This window comes from Lucilia cuprina, chromosome 4, assembly GCF_022045245.1.
Source record: "Lucilia cuprina isolate Lc7/37 chromosome 4, ASM2204524v1, whole genome shotgun sequence".
Taxonomy (NCBI): Eukaryota; Metazoa; Arthropoda; class Insecta; order Diptera; family Calliphoridae; genus Lucilia; species Lucilia cuprina.
This window is the reverse complement of record NC_060952.1, coordinates 28194203-28215395: the sequence shown is the minus strand read 5'-3', so window position 1 is coordinate 28215395 and position 21193 is coordinate 28194203. Positions and strand designations below refer to the sequence as shown.

The following is a 21193-nucleotide window of genomic DNA, read 5'->3' as shown; positions in this document are numbered from 1 at the left end:
TGGAGAAATATTTTTAAATATTTTTTATTTAAAAACTTTAGTGTACATGAATACAAACAGCACGTACCTAATGTTACAACCTCAATATAATTAACACGAAATTGTGTAATAAATATTTCACTTTTCATTTGTTGTGATTTTAAGAAATTATTTATGTTCAAGTTTAACATTTTAACGCAAACTCAATTCAGTTTTAATTACCTTAATCAATAACAATAATAGTCTCAAGTTCAAATGATACAACAATTGGCTAATTTTTTTCCAACAGAAAAAAATAAATAACTCTTAAGCATTAGACAAGCCAATCAATGATTAGTCAAAAATGGGTTAAATAATTTTTTAAAAACTCAAACCCGTCACTTGTGCACAGTATGATATGATGAGAGATGAATAAGTTTGAGATTTTTATTTTAGTCAAAACAGACAAAAATATTAAATAAGTTTAGTCAACAAAACGCAATAAACGGGAACGAACACACCGTTTTAATAAACGTTAATTAAACTTAAAGAATTTTATAAAAAAATAATAATAAAAAAAAATACAATTAAATTAAAAAAAGAAATATAATTAAAATAAAACAAAAATTACAATGTATAAATATTTAATAATGGTAATAAATATTACTATTTAAATAGAAAGTTAATAATATAAAATTTTGTGCAAAAATTTTAATAAAGTTTTCAAATTAAAATTATTATTAATGAAAAGAAGCCCTTAAAAAAAACAAAAGACTAAAGACACAAACTTGTCCAAAAATAAATTACTCATGAAATGACTTTTGTATTTTAAACAAAACTCGTTTAATCATATGCGTATTTAAATTTTATAAAAAGAAAAAATTAATAAATACATACATGTTTAAAAACAAAATAAATAAATTATGTGAATTCGCTGCATATTTAATAAAGTTATTGTGTTTTATCTTTCTTTCTTCTGTTCTTTTTAATTTCATTTCAGTTAATATTTTGTGTAATAACACAAAGACTCAATGGGAAATCATTATTCGATTATAAGTAAGCAGATGAGTATATAAAGCTAATCCTTTTGTCTTTGTTTGCTATAAATATTGGAATTCATTAGGCTTGGATTTTGATTGATCGTTTTCACTTTAATTTGTAACAATGTTTAACTGTTATTAAAGGCCTTATGCAAAAACGATTATTAAAGTTAACAATGGTTTACTACACACTTTTTCCATATAAAAACAGGTTTTAATAACCGTTGTTAACTTAATAATCGTTTTTGCATAAGGCGGTAAATCTTTAACTTGTTAATTTCCTGGAATTTTGCTTTTCTTTATAACATTTAATAAATCTTTAGATTTAAAAAAGAAAAAAGTTTTCTATTAACTCGCTGACGCTCACGCAGATGCGCACTTTGTGCATTTCCCCTGCAGGAAATGAAGCGATTATTGTCTTAATTCAACTAGTACTAATACTAGAAAAGCATACACTATGTAGTACAAATTCGGTGAGAGTTTAAGTAAAAAAATACTAGATTTTTTTGACATTTATTAAAAAAATAAATTTATAAAATTTCAAAAATATTTTCAAAAATATCCTTTCAAATCAAAGGATAAGTTACACTGAATAAAATCCATGCCTAATATATACGAAAAATGTCGTACATTGTACGAATCGGTCGTTGTTTCGCACCACGAAATTTTTTCGTAATATATACGAAATTGTACGAAATTTTTTAGTATAATGCAAAATATTCTTGAATTAATTTACATAAATTGAAAAAAAGGGAATTTTAAATAAATATGGTAAAATTTACGAAATATGAATTTAATTAAACATTTTTGTTCATTTTAAAATAAATTTTATAATTTTAGTTCAAAATTATTCTCCACACGAATTTTCATTTTTTTATGAAAATAATTCGAGAATAATATTATACTTTTTCTTAAATTTTATAAAAATGTAGTTTTATTTAATCATATTATAATTAATATCATTATGTTTAATTTCGCTAAAATTTAAGAAAAAAATATTACGAAAGGTTTTCGTACTTTCGTAAAAATAGAAAAGGGTTTTGTTAAATAATATTTCGTATTATACATTAAATTTTTGTAAATTTTACGAAAATAGAAGTTACGAAATTTGTTTTCGTAAAGTTGAGCATGGATTATTTTCAGTGTAGTTAATTTTAGAATTAAGATGGTATTGGAAAGTTTACCGTTGGGAACTAGTAATAGTGATTTTGGTACTAGTATAATACTAGTTTGGTACTAGTTGCATTTCCTAAAGGGTCTTTAAGTTCCACCAGTATTGCTCGAAAATAAATTTTAATAATTATGTTATTAATATGATGAAACTAAATACATATAATAATTTATTGTTAAAAAATTTAAAGAATTTAAAAAATATATAGTTGTCATTTATGCCAACGTGTTAAAATATTATTGGTTAGAAATTGTTACAAAATTTATAAAATATCAGAAGACAAATTATACTTCAACAAATATTATTGTGGGTTACAAACATCAGAACAAATAGTACATATTATCCATGAGCTCCAGGTGCTATCGAATCAAAATGCATGTATTTTTTTGGCAAGTTTTGTAAGCGTCAAAACAGGTTCTATTTTTAAATATAAAACGTTATTTTTGAAAAATATCGTTAGTTTAATAAAATTTACCAATAACGATTTTGTGCAAGATGCTTCAAATTCCCGACTTATCTCTTAGTTTTTGTTCATGAAAAGGAGCGCACAACAGGCCCTATAGTGGCATAGGTGTATTTTTTTGGATTTGATGTAGTAAACATCCTCCTATTAACCTAACCTAACTGTTCTTAGGTTATGAATATGAATGAAAAACAAGTCAGATTTTTTTATATTCGGCTGTGACGAATCTTATATGCCCTTCACCAAGTATGTTTTACAGTTTTTATTTATTTTGTATCTCTGCACACATGTCATACATAACATACACAAACAAATATAAACTGTAGCAGAAAGAAATATTAACCGTTGTACTGTACTACCACCGTTAAACTGTATTATCGCCCTCAAACAAATATGAGCTGTATTACCAACATAATACTGCTTTATCTCCTTGTTGTTTTTATGCTTTTATTTATAATTTGTTGAGGAAATTTTCAGAGGTAGTCTCAGATTTTTACCCATATCTCAGTTATTTATTGATCGATTTTGCTGATTTTCAATAGGAAACTTTTCGAAAGCATGTCTGACAGAATCATTGAAGATTTGGATCTCGAAGATATCTGGAGTCTTCAGAAAATTGATTTCAACAGACAGACGGACATAGGACATATAAGGATCCAGAATATATATACTTTATAGGGTCGGAAAATTATATTATAGAAACGGAATAAACAATCTTATATATACCCTTCTCACGAAGGCGAAGGGTATAGAAAGGAATTTTCATAAAGTGGGTTAATAATTGGAAAAATTAGTTTCGCTCTGTTTAAAAAAAAAGATGTTGATGAAAACGAAAAAGATTTATGCAGTTTGGCAAACGATACAAAACGGTGAAAAGACAGCGGTATCGATATTTAAACTTTTTTCGGTGTTGGTATTTTAGCAGTAATAGTAGTAGTTGTCCTTCCTCAATGGCATATTTAAATGATTGCCTTACAAAAAAAGATCTTGGAAGCCATATATTCAGCAACTATTGTTTGTGGTGTACAAATTTGCTTCCCAACAGCTCTAAAATCACCTAATTTTTGTATATTTATAATTTTTAACTCCAATCCCATACAAAAATCATGTAATTATTCATAACAAGTGTAGGCCATAGCAACTGCTCTTTGCCTTACAAATCTGCTTTCTAAGAGTATAATTTATTTTTTTACGGAACCAAAGCTAAAAATTGCACATATCTTAGCTCTGTTAAAATATAATGGATATTGATGAATATGAAGTGAAATTCTATTAAGATGTAACCCTACCCACTAAACATAATTAGGACCTATCAAAGGAAAGGGAAATCCTCAAATATTTTATTTAATCAGAAATGTATGGTTTTAACTATTAGAAATATCGGTCCACGGCTCCTTCTACTATTCAAACAATTGTCCAACCAGAATATAGTTCATATAACAATAAATATATGCATAGTTTGGAGAATATCGGTTCACATTTAAGACTAGCCCCCACACAACACTTTTTTTCAGAAAATTATTTCATGAAAATTTTATTAAATGATTTGTTCCGAGAAAGTATTCAAAATTCGATATAATCTGCATACTACTACTGACCTATACTCAGTTAAAATGCTCTTAAATATATAATTTGATGGTGGGTATATACATACATACGTAAGAACCTACTCTGCCGATTTAATGGAAAATTCGAATGAAAAATAATACAAGTAACATTCATATCGTGAACTTTTAATATGTTAGTTTTATGTATTTAGATCTCCAATAATATATTTTCTGAAATATCAATAATATGTAGTTAAACTACAAAAAACTTCATTCTAAGAATTTTTTTATGAAACTATTTGACTTCATGTGATAGGCCTTTGAGCGGTGTTTTAAAATCGTATTAGAAATGTTTGTGGTAGTTGAAAAATATTGAAAATTTAATGTTTTTATATATTCAATCGCAAATTTTACTTTGATATTTTTAAACAACTTAACTTAAACATCCTTAATATTGAATTGACAATACAAGTTCTAAATACAATGTCTTGGTATTCGGACTTGCTTGATTTAAAATACGTATATAAAACAGATAAGACAAAAGGTTTGAAACTAGCTTAATATAGTATTTATATTAAATAGTATGGAAAATGTCAATTTTAGCATAAATCCCGAATATGATCTGGTTGCCGATGCATCTTCAAGCTATTCGAATTTTTGGCCTAGTTCAGAATTTTATGTTTCACCGCAAATACGTTATAAACATCAGACAAAAGGTCGTGGACATGGAAGGGGTAATGGAAAACGAAAACTACCACCACACGCCTTTGGTCTTTCAGATGGATATCATTACCCGGACTCATCGGAAGAGTTTAGTGGTGAAATATTTCATTCTGCGCATCCACATCATCCTCATGGCATACCACCGGGACAAGCTAAGAAACAAGGTTATCCGCATGGTCATCCACCAGGTTCTTATCATGATCATCCACATGGTTCTCCTTATAGTCCACCACATGGTAAATTTAAAGTTTTATTTAATTGTTAAACATATTTTAAAAATAAAGCTAATGATTACTTTTTAGAACCTCCAAGACGATTTCCACCACCACCGGTCTATGACAAAGATTTTATAAATCCTTGGATTTTGCCAGCAACTACACCCAAACGTTTCATTGTACAACAGCCTCCCTTAACGACACCTCGACCATTTATAGTTCAACAGCCGCCTTTAACCACACCGGCTGTTTATGTTGCTCCTAAATTAACCACTAAAAGACCCACAGTGCTTACCACACCATCATCGGTTCAAGCTTCTTCCACAGCTGCTGATGATAAATTAATTTACGATATTGATGTACGTTTCGGTCGTGATTAATGACAATTAATTACTCTTTTTATTATATGTATTATCAGAAATTGTATAAACAAGTATTTTATAGATTTATTAAATAATATAATAAATTTATTAATTTTATTCAATTGTGATAGCAATATGTAAATATTAATTTAAACAAAATCTTGCAAAACAACATCGATTTATTTAATAAAATTTTAATACGTACTTATAAAGAAACATCTTATGACGGAAGAAAAATACGTATTTTTATATTAAAAGTCTGGGAATATAATATGTCTTATAAGAATGAGAAATTCCGGAAGTGAAAGGATTTTTCTATTATTAGAATAGCATTTGATACGTAGAGAAGAGTGTATAATTTATTCAGGTTCATAGATCTGGCTAGAATATACGTATTAAAATCTATAAAATTATAGAAAATTTTATATCCCTTTAGCATGGGGTAGTATGATTAAAAAAATTGAATAAAGTTTTAGCTCCGAACTATTTATTAGAAGAAAAGTCTGGAACTTAAACTCAGTATTATGTTCGGAAACAATAATGTCTTCTTTTTTTATTATACGGGAAGATGAAGACCCCAAAATAAAAAATTTAAAAAAAATTCCATTGAAATCGATTTTTCTGTGACTCGAACCCTGAAAATAACACCTTTCGGAAATCAATTTATATATACTTATAGTTGGTATAATAAATTTAATGATCCAGCGTTGTACTTTTTTACTTATTTTTCTTTACAACCCCCACAAAAATATATGCAATGAAAAATATATGTTTTTACCCCTTTCATGTAGTTAAATACGCCTCTGGTCTCCAACTAATTATATATTTTTACAGTTATGCAGTTTTAAATAAGTTAATAATATATTTTATTTGTATTCAACCATTACAGAAGTATGAAAAATATAAATATAATTTAGTAATTGGGTTATCGAACTGATTGGTGAAGATGTTCCAGCCCACTTTTTTATAAATAAAACCGTTTTAATGAAATGCAAATTGAAAAAAAAATCAACAAAAAATATTTGAATTGAAACGAAATGAAACAAATACAAATCCAGTTTCTTTAATATCAAGTTCTAATATATAATACTTTTTAAATGTTAAATTTAAACAATAAAGAGTAAATAATATTGAAACATTATACAGGGTATTGAAAAATAAATGTTATTGTTTAGAAGATTCTTCAAGTAAAGTTATAAGAGGGATATATGTAAATTCTAAAGGAATCGGAAATGCTTAAAAACAATTTAAAACTAAACAAAGAAAACATTTTTCTGGAAACCCCTTGAATACGCAAGTAGTTATATTAATATTATGTTACTTATTGTATTACTATAATAGCAGATATTAAAAGGAATTATTTCCTTATTTAGATGTTTATCGCTTTTTATACCCAACACTACTATAGTGGAGAAAGTTTTAATGATCCAACCTTAAAATATACCAGAAACTGAATTCTGAATCGATTTAGTTATGTCCGTCTGTGTGTCCATGTAAACATTGAGCGGCTCGCAATTTTCAAGATAATTTGATAAAATTTAGCACATACTTTTATATATAACCCATCCTTGATACATTCCATTTTAAGTATAAGGGCTAGTACCAAGACCTATCAGTCTGCGCTCCTATATTGTAGATCGAGTAAAGCAAATAAATGGTGTTATGCCGATCCGTCTGCAATAATTGTAACCACTTGAGTTTCGGTATTTCTGTCGCGTTAATTTGCACGAATTTAATTCGAAAGAGTGTCGAGAATCGTTGGAACAATTGACAATATCTTTCATACTTATGTATATGAATCAGGGTTGGCAAAATTGGTAGAATTGTTTTTTTTTTTTTTTGGTACAACTCAATCTTAAACAGTACAATGATACAACAATGACCCATTTTGTACAATATTAAAATATGAAATTATTAAAAATTATATTTTAAACACAAAATTTAAAGAACTATTGACTTCGATCAAATTTTTAATACACTTCGATATTGCAATAAATCCTAGAATAGATTATAACCAGACAACATTTAAAAAAAGAAAGTACTTTATAGTTTTATTTTTTTCCAATTGGTTATCTATTCTTTGTAGTAATATATGGGCTATTCTTTAGATTGGACAATAATCTTTAGACAAGTATTCTGTCTAGTTTGTAGATTACTCAATCCTCAAGTCTATAGTAAATAGACCAGTCAATTGACTAAATGGTCTTAAATATTTACTTGTCTAATGAATAATCTTTAGTTTTTAAGCACCTTTAACTAGAATTAGTCTTTGGACTAGTATAAAAACTCTAAATACTAGTTTATTGTCTTGTTATAGACTAATCGCCTATCTCTTTTATGGAATAGTTTATTTTCTTGTCATTAGACTAGTACATTGACTTATATACTGGAAATATTGATTAGTTTACTAATAGTAAATTTTGAAAAAATATAGATTTTTTAAAATCTGACACAAAAAAGTACCCTTTTAAATTCGGTTTTGTACAACTTGAAAATTCCATTTGCCATCCCTGATATGAATCGTGCCTTAAGAGAGACAGTTCTCGCAGTCATATGAAACCGATGAAGTAAATTTTAAATTGAAAAACAATGCAGTTTTTAGGAAATCGGATGAGCAGTATTAGACCAACCTCATCCCAAAAAAATTCCGATCCAGTAACCTTAACAGTTTTTTTTATAGACAGAGGTCGTTCCAAAGGACATAATTGGCAACCTAGTTCTCTCTTATATACTTACATTCTGATTTAGAAAGTGTTATCAATACATTCTTGACAGAAACGATCATATTTCTGCGACCTACGCTTTAAGCCTAAGAGCCGACATAGTAGAAATATAGTCAGGTGTCAACAACGGAGCACCTGTAATAATGAAACAAAGATTTCCGCTGCCTTTTAACTGACTCTTAAGTCTTGTAAATCAAATACGATTTTTAAGTATATTTTTATCTATCTACCGATTTTAATTTAATATGTAATAATAAAACAACAAATTATCACTTTGAATCTCTGCCAAACTCTGTCACTTAAAACTGTTGATAAACAAAGTGACTAAAATAAAGAATCATTTAATAAGCGTTAAAAATTTGTAACGTCTATAGCACGCACCCACTTTGCTTTAATTTTTTACGTTACTTTTTTTATTATAAACCGTCATATAAAAGCCTGAGTTTTATAAATAACTAAAGTTATTTGAAACCAAACATTCAGTGAAAGAAGATCGCTCATAGTCAACATGGGTAAGAAAATTAAAACTAAGAAAGAAATTGTGTTTAAAAAATTAAAAAAATAACAATTTTACAAACAAAAGAAGAAAACTATTTGTATTACTGAAACACCCGTTGGTTATTGAACTTTATGTTTTTTTTTCAATTTGTTTAAATTCAAAGAAATAAAGTGCATCACAAAATTATAAACACATACTTATGAGTGCTACGAATAAATAACAATTTATACACCAAAATATGCATTTCTTTTAATCCTCAAATCAAACACCGAAAAAAATGCAATAAAATGTTTGACAATATGACAGAAATAACATCAAGAAATATATTTAAAATGCCGCGAGAAAGAGAGAGAAAAAAAGTTTTCTAAATTCAAAATAAATTTTTCGGGTCGCCAAGAAAAAATTTCAATAATATTTGTGTTTGTTTTAAGTTAAGTGTTAATAAGTGCATTTAATATTCTAGTAACGTATTTTCATTTTTAAATAATTCGGTTGTATTGTTGTTTTGTTTTTTGATTTCTTCCCACTTTTGGCAACGTCAAAGACACATTTATACTTATACGTACTTAAGTAGTTACGTTGGAACGTATACATGTTGTTTATACGCACTATGGGGTTTGTGAACTTTAATTTAATAAAAAAATGTTAATAAAATAAAAGTGTTAATAAAATAACAAATCATAAGAAAAACAAATTTATTTTCATATTTACTGTAAATTTTTAAAGACAACATTTTTTGATGTGATAAATTAAATTGTTCTTCCGTATTAAATAGTTTAAAGTTTTCGCTGCAAATTTTATATGTATCAAAATTTGTTTAAAAAAGTACATACACGCGATCTTTTTGTAATTGTGATATCATATTTTTAATGAACGCTTGTAATCAGAACTATTATTGGCATAATTATTTTGTTAAAATTTTAACTTCTTCAGGGTTTACATAATTATCATCATATCTAAAGGGTTAATAATAAAATGTTTGCTTTTCGGGAATATTCAGTTTCCCATTTCTGTAAATATACGATTCTATCTTCACTAGATAACGTTTAAGTCTGAAAACCCCTTCAGCAGGTATTTTCAAAATTATTATATCAAACTTTTAAACATTTTGTAAAGTTAATTTAAAAGTTGTGGATTCCGGAAGGTTAGTGTTCTAGTCTGGTAGACCGGAGTTAGTGGGTTCGATTCCCACCTGTGAGACTGGTTAAGGAGCGAACAACAGGCCTGATAGAGGCCTAGATGTATTTCTTCGGATTTGATGTGTATACATCCTCATTTCTTATTTAAAAGTTTTCAGAGATATCCACAAATTGACACCAAAGTGTTTATAATTTTTTAATAACATCCGTTGACAAAAAATGTACGGATAGTTTTTAAATCAAAAAATTTCTCGGATTTTAATTAAAATATTAAAAATATATTAACGTATTAGGATTAATTTAGATTTTTCTATGCCACAATAAATTGGGGACTTATATATTTTTTTCTCATTTAAATCGTTTGAAAACTAAATAATATTTAAATAATTTAAAGAAATTTTCCAAGTGTTTCTTAAACAATGGATGTGTACAAAATTTTAATAAAACCCGGATATCATTTTAACAATCATTTTTTGTTAATTTGATTACGATTTGTATCATTTTGCTTTTTTTACACTTTGTTTGGACTCCGTAAAGATAACTTATTTAAATAAATACTTTGAAAAAATTTAAAAATTTCGCAATTTGCCCATTACATTTATTATTTTATGAAAAATTTACCTTGCTTTGTTTTATGATGATTCCCAAAATATTTTAAGTCTAGCGATGGCCGCTCGTGAGGTTTAAAAGTCAAGTTCCACAAAAAATCTGTCATAAAAAAATCGTTTATATACAACACGACTATTATTTTTGGTGTAAGATCGTATTTTGTTGTAAACTAAAACTCACGTATTCTCGAAAATGAGATAAGTAAATAAAAATTACATTTCAATTCAGATAGGAATTGTGCTATATGAATTTAATTTAAATACAAAAATGTCAAGTAACGTAATTTTTCTCAAAACGACTTTTTTGGATTATGCCGGACTTTAGATTCAATTGAATCTGAATGCCTGCAACGTCAGTCAGAAAATTATAAAATTGTAAAAAATACACAATGTTGGTGTTAAAGTTATTGTAAATTAATTATTATGTGGAATAATATATAAAAATTTGAATAATCATATTAAGAATTATTACAAAAGATTAAATACGTCGTATTATGTACTCATAAGTATGAAAGTATTTGAAATATTGTGATGCATTTGTAATAATAACATTGTGTATATTTTAAAAACAACTTTCTCTTACTATCCCTACCCTTTTAGCTAGAAGCCTTATTACACTTATACCTCTATTGCTGTTGGGCATAGTTCTAACAGTTGCCCCAGCAAAAGCCACCAATCAACCAGCACGTATAGTTTGTTACTTTAGTAACTGGGCTGTTTATCGACCGGGACTGGGACGTTATGGCATCGAAGATATACCCACCGATTTGTGTACACATCTTGTCTACTCATTTATTGGTGTCGATGACAAGTCATGGGAAGTACTTGTTATTGATCCAGCATTAGATATAGAGGATAATGGTTTCCGTAATTTTACACAATTACGTCAAACTCATCCCAATCTAAAGTTACAAATCGCTGTCGGCGGTTGGGCTGAAGGTGGTTCTAAATATTCACAGATGGTGGCGGTACGAGAACGTCGTCTTAGTTTCATACGCAGTATAGTGAACTTTATGAAGAAATATGATTTTGATGGTTTCGATTTGGATTGGGAGTATCCCGGAGCTACAGATCGTGGTGGTACTTATGGTGATAAGGATAAGTTTTTGTATTATGTACAAGAATTGCGTCGTGCTTTCGAGCGAGAGGGTAAGGGTTGGGAGATTACCATGGCTGTTCCCGTGGCAAAATTCCGTTTGCAAGAAGGTTATCATGTGCCAGAGTTATGCGAGTAAGATTATTTTTTCTATTTAAATAATGAAGAGCAGTTTTATTGAATTTCTTGGGTAGACTTTTAGATGCTATACATGCCATGACTTATGATTTACGTGGTAATTGGGCTGGTTTTGCCGATACACATAGTCCTCTCTACAAACGTAAACATGATCAATATGCCTATGAAAAACTGAATGTTAACGATGGTTTGGCCTTGTGGGAAGAAATGGGCTGTCCGGCCAATAAACTAGTTGTAGGCGTGCCACTCTATGGTAGAACTTATACTTTAAGTAGTTCCAACAAAAACTACAATATGGGCACTTATATTAACAAAGAGGCTGGTGGTGGTGCTCCAGGCCCCTACACAAACGCTAGTGGTTTTTTGGCTTACTACGAAATCTGTACTGAAGTTAAGGATAAGTCTAATGGATGGACTGTTGAGTGGGATGAAGAGGGCAAGGTGCCATACACTTATCGTGATACCCAATGGGTTGGTTATGAAAATGAACAATCGGTTCAAATCAAAATGGACTATATTAAGCAGAAAGGTTATGCCGGTGCTATGGTTTGGGCTATTGATATGGATGATTTTCATGGTTTGTGTGGCCGCGAAAATGCACTTATGCATATTATCCACGATAGTATGAGAAATTATAATGTGCCTGAACCAACAAGAGAGACCACACCTAGGGTAAGTTGTGATTTGTTAAGTAAATAGTGTACGAATTTTAAAAATAAGCAACAAGAAGCAAAAGCTTGTTGGTAAATATTTGGTAAACATATTTTTTAATTAAAACAAATTTTGATAAATTTTATTTGTAGCAACCCTAATGTAATATATAAACCCAGCAAAAACCTATATAAAATAAAATATACGGGTTAAAATGCTAAAATTTTCTTACATAATACCATTTATATTATTTGTAAGTAGTTATTAGACTGCTTCTAAGTATTGCAGACGGTATGTAGTAGTCATTTAAAAATAAATTGTTGTGTAAGTACAAAGTCATCACCATGTTTTTGCTGGGTATAATGTACAATAAATAGTGTAAATCTTAATAATTATTTTTATAGTTTTATCTTTGATAATTTATTTTCAATTTGATTATTTTACTTTTTAGCCTGAATGGGCTAAACCGCCAGCAACACCACCAAACCCTGATGAAGGCAGTGTGGTTGTTTTAGAAACTACAACAAGAAAACCTAAACCTGTCACAACAAAAAGACCCTCAGCACCAGCAACAACAAAGGTAAATATTTAGTACATATCATTTGGTAGACGACTTTTTATTTGAAACTTAAACTAATTTTTTATGATAATTATCTGATTCTGCAAAAATTGTCAGACATAGGGCTGTCGGTTAAAGTCGTAAATACTTCATAACTCCATAAAATGAGTTTGACACAATATTAAAACGTGTAACATAAAAAACCGATATTATTTTAAACATTTTGGCTGTTTGTATAACATTGGTTTATTCAAAGTACCGACTTCTAATTCATATACCTGTTCTGAGATTGGACTCACAATCACTTTCTGAATCTACAGACTGACATTTTTAAGACATTTTTATAAAATTTGAACCATACATGCGAAAAAAGCACGGATCCTATTAAAACTGCTTGAAATCGGTCTATTTCACCTAACCACCATACAACCAAGCCTTCCAAATTGGTGTTTTAAGCTTATAGTTAGGTCAAACATACTATCTTTCCAAAAATTAGTACAACTAAGTAGTATGGTCATAAATGATATTTGATCGTAGCCCCCATACAAACCCCCTTTTTAAAAACTACCTTTAACGTGCAAAATTTACTTGACTTTTATCGCAATGAAATTCATCATAACTAATTTTATATTAAACTACTCTCTCCCCCCATTTCTCGAGGATCGGCCCATATTTGACCTAATTATCATATAAGCCTTTTTTAGAAAATTAATTTTTTTATAAAAATTTTTATCAATTGCTTAAATATATCGTTAATAAGATAAATACAAAATGAATGTATTTATATGAAAAAGAAATAATTTCTAAAATATCCTCTGGTTTAGGTCAGCCATGCCCGACTAAATTTTACTTCTTGTTCCTAAACAGTTTTAAACTTATCTTAGAATTTTCGGAAATAATCGCATGATAAGACATGTTTTTGGACAATACTTAGCGAATGAATTGAGAACGGCAATCAGTCCAATGAATAGTATAACTTGGCTCCATAGATATTTGGATTTGGCTTTAAATTGGATGATATGTTATCGTCGAATATATAATTTTGTTAAATACTTTTTTTTAATATCTAATGGACATTATGTTCTGAGTCCATTTAGCTATGCCCGTCTGTCAAACTACAGGTCGCAATTTTAAAGATAATTCGATGAAGTTTGAAATTCTACTGTCCCAGTGATGAAGCTTATTGAAAATTTTTAAGATCGGTCCATTATTTTACTTAGCCCTCATACAACTGAACCTCCGAATAGGGCTTGTAAACTTCGTAATCAAACTACACGCCGCAATTTTGGAAATAATTCAATGAAATTTGGTACATGATCTTCGTAGACGAAGCCTATTAAAAATGGCTATACTATAAATAATTAGTCAACAATTTTTAATATCACTATAATTTATTTTGTATATATTTAATTTATTGTCAAAAAGTGTACCATATATAAAACGTAGAACGGCAAAACATTTTAGACACAACATGACAATATAATTCAAAGAAATGTTTGTTTAAATAAAAAATTTAAATCAATCTCAATATTAATTATATCATAGATATTAACGATATAATGGTAAATTTCTGATCAAACATATTTATACATATTTGTATATATGTATATTACAAGTTTCAAACAGATCGACAGTAGTGTAAAATTAAAAAAATATGCGATAAATAAACTATTAATAGTACATTTAATAAAAATTTAAATTTTGATAAATATATTTTCTTAAATAAAATCAACACTAGTACATATCGAGGGACGATATTCAATAGTCTCTATCTGTCATTTTCATGAAAATAAGATTTTGATGGCAAAATATACAGAAAACTTTCCCGCACCAGTGACATAAACTTTAAAAGAAAAAATATTTTTTGGCAATTTTATAGTTATTTTTTAATTTCTCTATCTTAAAAAAAGAAAAAAAATCTGAATGCAAAACTCTCTATCTTATCCAAAAATTACTTCAAAATCTATTATTTTGGATAATTTTCTGTTGCAAAATAAGTGTTACTAATTTGGACATGCTGAACACAAATCCGCGAAAATATTTAAAACCGGTTTAAGAGTTTTCGAGATATTTCTCATTATGATTCATATTTGATTAATTTTATTGCCGTTTTTAACCATATAACATTGATTTTGGATCAACACCTCATAAGCTGTTGCTTTTTCAACAATTTGGTTTATATTGCTTCATTAAATTGCATAAAATATAATATTTATTAATATTAAAACAAATAAAAAATTTATATTTCAATGAAAAACTCTGAAGGTTTGGAAAAAATTTTCGTAGAAAAAAAGCTCTATCTGATATAAATTTGTAAATAATTTTGCAAATAATGCAAAAATTTAAATTTATTTTATATAACGATTTCGAATATGGTCGTAAAAATATATTGTAGAAGAAAAAAATCAAAAATCTTCACGAACTAGCGAAATAAACAGTTTTTTTGCTCTACTGAAAACTTGTGTTATTTTAGATAGAAACTATTGAATATAGTCCCTCGATATATAAAAATTATTCATTTGCCACAAAACTGTTATAATTTGAAAAAAAAAATAAATAATTTTAAATTGGATTTATAAGTTTTTTCCAACTAAATTAAAAATTGTGTATGAAAGCTACATATGTATATTAATTTTTGCAGATATGACATTCTTGAATTAAATTAATATATGTATGTATACACAAAAAAAGTTCTTATTTTTAAAAGTGTCGTTATTGAATATTTTTCTATATTTAAACATCTCTTTATCTTAATCTATTATCGATTTAATTATTAAATCAATTAATTTAACATTATAAAATTATGATTAATATAGAAACCAATGAAAGTCACCAAAAAACCACCCACTACCACAACTACGGCAAAACCAATTACAGAGGGTGTACCCATGGTGCATCCTATAACCGATGAACCAGAAGTGGGACAACCAATGGAACATCCTGATATTGATTGTTCTCACAGAGATTTCGTGCCACATCAGGATTGTAGAAAGGTAAAGTGTTGTTGTCGAAAGTAAAGTTAAATAATAATTAAACATTGTTTTTATTATTATTTTTTTTAGTATTATCGCTGTGTACATGGCAAACCTATTGAGTTTGAATGTAAAGAAGGTTTAGCTTTCCACACTGTTTCGAATGTATGTGATTGGATTGAAAATAGTGATCGTTACTATTGTACTCGCAATAATGCATAAGACATTATTAGTTGACATTTATTTTAAGTTAATTTTTTACGAATAATTACAAATATTTTAGAAAAATAAACGAAATAATATTAATATAAGATTTGTAGCATTCATTTTTTAGATAAACCTTAAGAATTTTTACGAAATGGATTTTGCTAACTTTATATTAAGTGGAGGATCAATTATGGATCAATAATTATGAAACTTGGTAAACAGATTTTAAATGTTAAAGAATTTTTTTATGTCGTACTGGTATTTTTATGTTATGAACTTTTAAAGCATTTTCCCATGTATTTTCCATATGTATTTATTATCATATTTCTAGAGAACATTTCAGACTTTTGGCATCCCAAAAGTATATAGATTTGTGGGTCAAATTGGTTCAAATAGAATGGCAAAATCCATATATAGCCTTACCATATCTTATTGATGATGAGTAAATAAATGCAGACCAATACTTACTCTTCATTTTTTGATTCCAGGTTACTCTAATTTATTCAGTATTTTCAAGAGTTAAATTTAAAAGGATTGAATATCCAAAGGTTTACACATAGGGTTCCAAGAAAAACAGAAGTACGAAGTTTTATAAAACATTTATAAAACAAAGAGAGAAAGGTTCTCGGTTATCGCTCCTGCAAGAATCCTTTTCTTGTCGAATCTTAGTATTACTTCGTGGGCATACACAGAGGGAAAAATGCATTCTCAATAACATCCGTTGTCAAAGTACATATATACATACGTACGACAACTCTATGTTGTCAGACTACGCAACGTTGTCAAAATTGCAACAATTCGTTATCAAAATCACAACGATGAATTTTCAAAATTACAACGATGGTTGTCAAAATATTAACATATCCGTTGTCTAAATATTAACAACCATGGTAAGCTCATTATTTACAAGAGATTGTGTCAATTTCGGCACTTTTATCCGTTTTTTTACTCTGTGTACGGCCTTGAATACCCCGCAATATAACCTACTATGCAAAGATATAATTGTAGATTCTTTGAATTTTTCGGAAATATATCGAGGAGCTTTTTTCCAACTTTTGCTGCTATCAAAGTCCAAAACTGATCCTTGATTCCTTAGCGATCTCATATCATTTATTACAGTGTCTTTGGTTTCCAACATATCCTTAATGAACACATTTCTAATAAAGCGTCAAAATCATTTCCATTGACAATTGTATATTGCTGCCTGCCAAGTGCACTTCATCTTGTACCGGAATCCATCTTGGATCCATAAAGTAATCTTCTACTTCTTTCATATAAAGTCATAAGTAGCAAAATGTACAATCAAAAATTCATAGTGCTTATTATACCCACCATCAAAAAAGATGGGGTTTATATTGATTTTGTTATTTCGTTTGTAACACATCGAAATATTGATCATAGACCCAAAGGTATATATATTCTGGGTCCTCATTGAATTATTAGACGATCTAGCGATGTCTGTCCGTCCGTCTGCCTGTCTGTCTGTTAAAAGCACGATAGAGTCCGAATGGAAAGAGCTAGAAGGTTGAAATCTTACACAAATATTCCTTATATGTAAGGTTTGTTTGGTATTGAAAATGGTCAATGTGAGTATAGCAATGAAATTCGAATAAAATAAGTTTTATATGAGCCGAATTCTTTCTGCAAATTTTATGAGCATCGAACCATAATTGACCCTTCCCGTCATATATGATTCCCTAGAAAAATTACTTTAACGCCCATTACTGGCTTAAAAATACGAGTTTAGCGAGAAAATTTGATATAAATAGGTTTCTTACGAGCAAATTTATTTACAGATTCTGCATAGTCTTACTTGTTAATCTTATCGACAAGTTTTTATGGAAATGCATTTAAAGTTTTGCATAGAAAAGGTACCGAATGGTATACATAGTAAAGATATCGATTTTTTTTAAGAAAAGAAGTCAAAAGTTTTTCTACATAATATTAGTATTTTATATATAAAATTCAACAAAAAACTATTCATCAAAACAAAGAGAAGTGTTTTACAAAATAAGTAGGTTAGTGAAAATATTTTTCTTTTTAGAATTAATTTAAATGAAAAACAAAAATATTGACATACTTATGTATATTTAAAATATCAAATGATTTTATTTTTAATGGGCGCTATGGGTAACAGATGTATACACATGTATATACTTATGTTTTTAAAATCTTTCAACAAACTTTCAATGTCATGTAGGGTATAATCCCTTTCGAAATTTATGCATATACGTACAATCAGTCACAAATTATACGACTAGCATAATAATAAATATAAAAAGTTTTCGACAAAAAATAAGCAAGAAAAAAATTCTTTAAATTCATTCGAGCAAAAAGAAAATGTCAGACTTCAAGGTTTTCTTCTATATAAATGAAATCAGAAATCTATGTTCATATTTTATATTTTTCAAAAAATAAATAATATTTTTGTGCTTTATGCCATTAATAATGAATTTAATTATACATATAAACAATAAAAGTTCTTTTAACACTATTTTAAAGAAAAAATCACATAAACCTTTTCAATATTGACAAAAACAAAATAATAATAATTTCGACTTTCTACTTGCAGAAAAATGAATTGTGTTTAATTTTAATTTTTTGCAAATGTTTTATGAAATTAGCTCTCTGTTGGTATCTTTTGATTTTTGTACTCATCGTGTAGTCGTCGGACCACTCATAGCCCCTTCAACAGCTGTTGTAGTTTTTTTTCCTATTTTCAGTATTTAGTTTCGTTTTTGCTTTTTTTTATCTCTTTTTAGTTTAAAAAAAAATTTATTGAAAATAACGTATATTTTTCGTTTCTTTGCCAAATTTTAAATTATTTTTTTCTTTTCTATATTTTTCTTTATTTAATGTGACGTTTCATATGCTGAAGAATTAAATCATTTGTGGCATAAAACAAATCATTTGGTACTATAGCATTTAAAAACATAATTTTTCGTTTTCTTTTTTTTTATTCTTTCTGCTTTTATTTAAATCTTTTAGATTAATGTAAATTTGTTTTTGGTTTTTATTTGATTAAAAATATTGAAATTACAAAAAAAGAACCTACGTAGACATGAGCAAGTTTTTGTTTCGCTTAATTTTTTACCGTCGATCAAGAAAAGTACACGTCTAACAATTGGCAACGGTCATCATATACTCGTATTCGTAGCCCTCTTCGTACACAAAACGAAACAAAAAAAATTGAATGCCTCTTTTCATTTCAAATTCTCGCAGATTGTTTTTCTGTTATATTTCTTAGCGGACAATATGTTATGCCTGAGTCTACACACATTAGATGAAAAAACCAAGAACCATTTTATATATAATTTTCTAATTATAAAATTTGAGCAACAAGTGTACAAAGACGACAATATCTATAGAAGATGTGTAGGCAATGAACGCATTTGCTAAAATCTGAAAAATAGAATTGATTATGGGTAATTCCAAAATTTAACGGCCTATTCGATTTTTGTTAATACTAAGATAATATATTTACGCGGCTAATATTATATGGACCCTGTGTATATATCTTACCACATTGTTATTTGTAACACATTGTAATGACCCACAAAAGAATATTAATGTCCGGTCCATTATATGTGCATTTTTCTCAAGTACTCGAGCTATCCAGACTCTTGTCATAGTAGCCCCGTTGGGTAAGGTGTCAGGTGTCATGAGCAAGCTCAATCTAACCCCGACAAATATGTCACCCAATCACATTACTGAGATATTTCTATTGATTCGGCAACAGTACCTAGGGAACGTAATTGGTAGTCCGAAACACAAATCATTTCAATTGACAAGTCTTTATATAAGTAGTCACAAAGACACTTTATGACAAGTTGAGCATGTCTTAGAGTAAACTCTAACGCACTCAGCCATGTAGGAAAATCGCTGATAAATTAAAGAAAGGACAGTGACAACCTCGCACCATACTCCAGTTAGCACATCAATAAACTCAATAATAAACCTCAAATAAACTCCATTTCGTATAACCCAATCTACCTCAGTCATGCTCTGTAATTTGTACTATTCCTAAGCATGTATCCTAGCATGTATCAATATATTCTGTTGAGATGGCAGCAGCACCGAAGAACTTCCCCGAAGCGTAAAAAGGCATACTAAATCAGTACTAATCACCAATATATGAAGACTTTCTAATCGTTCACCAATTTATTGCATCAGTTCCATTCTCATGATCATCAAAGATCACTCTACGGGATGACAGGCATTCATTGAATACTAACCTGACAATTCCCCAGCATATACCGGCGTCCCACTACACGACCTGTAAGAAATACCGATCGGGTTCAGGAATCCAGCATATGCTGCTTTGTACACAGACCTATTCGAAGAGATAATTATCCAACCCATTAGGTATAGGATATATCAGTCCTTAAACCAACATTCTCGCCCCACGATTTTGGGTATTAAACCACAGTCATTACGTGGATTCCGAAGCAACCTCAACCAACTGACCAGACAGGACATAGTCCTGCGGGCAACTGGTCACTCGTAGTACCAAATTATGTGGCACTCTGGTTCGACCACTTTTCAATCTATTCAAGGACTAAGCCAGGCAATAGCCTGTAAATACCAATTTATAGTTCCGGCCGACTAGAAGTGTTAGTAACACTTCTGTTCCCCGGGATTGCAATAACCACAAGGTGGAGGTAACATGCCCCCGGGGGAGGAAGTGCTGGACAGTTTATATTTTGCATAAATATTGTTTATTGGTAAGGTTTTTTTTTTGCTATTGAAAATGAGCAATATCGGTCAATGATATTGCCTAGCACCCATACAATTGGCCCCTCGAAATACAGTTTAAAATATTATAAATTAGCTAATTAACAGCAATCGTGATAAAATGTTGCTGAAATTAGATTTATGCAACCGAAAATTTGGTTGTAGTCATGGTTCACATCGGATGGATCACATCACGTTAATGCTCATAACTTTTTCAAAGGCGCGAATTCACGGGGGAAAAATCAAAACCGAAAAAATTTCATACAAAATATAAAAAAGAGGAAAAAGAAAAAAATAATATAATTAAAAAACAAAATTTAATAATTTAATATATATGGGAATCAAATCGACGACCTCCCTTCTATCAGACCAGACTAGAATAGACACT

The 21193-nt window shown here is 28.8% G+C and overlaps 2 protein-coding genes across 2 annotated transcripts; both read left to right on the top strand.

Moving 5' to 3' along the window:
* Positions 1 to 435: 435 nt before the first annotated feature.
* LOC111689995 (pollen-specific leucine-rich repeat extensin-like protein 3) lies at positions 436 to 5601 on the top strand. Its single transcript, XM_023452461.2, has 4 exons — positions 436 to 611; positions 959 to 1014; positions 4783 to 5138; positions 5205 to 5601. The coding sequence occupies exons 1-4, from the start codon at positions 591 to 593 to the stop codon at positions 5495 to 5497; spliced, it is 726 nt and encodes a 241-aa protein (XP_023308229.2). The 5' UTR covers positions 436 to 590; the 3' UTR covers positions 5498 to 5601.
* Positions 5602 to 8564: 2963 nt separating this feature from the next.
* Positions 8565 to 16175, top strand: LOC111689775 (endochitinase). The gene is made up of 6 exons (XM_023452242.2): positions 8565 to 8714; positions 11049 to 11679; positions 11739 to 12354; positions 12785 to 12913; positions 15709 to 15885; positions 15955 to 16175. Exons 1-6 carry the CDS (start codon positions 8711 to 8713, stop codon positions 16084 to 16086), a joined length of 1689 nt encoding a protein of 562 aa, XP_023308010.2. The 5' UTR covers positions 8565 to 8710; the 3' UTR covers positions 16087 to 16175.
* Positions 16176 to 21193: the final 5018 nt, after the last annotated feature.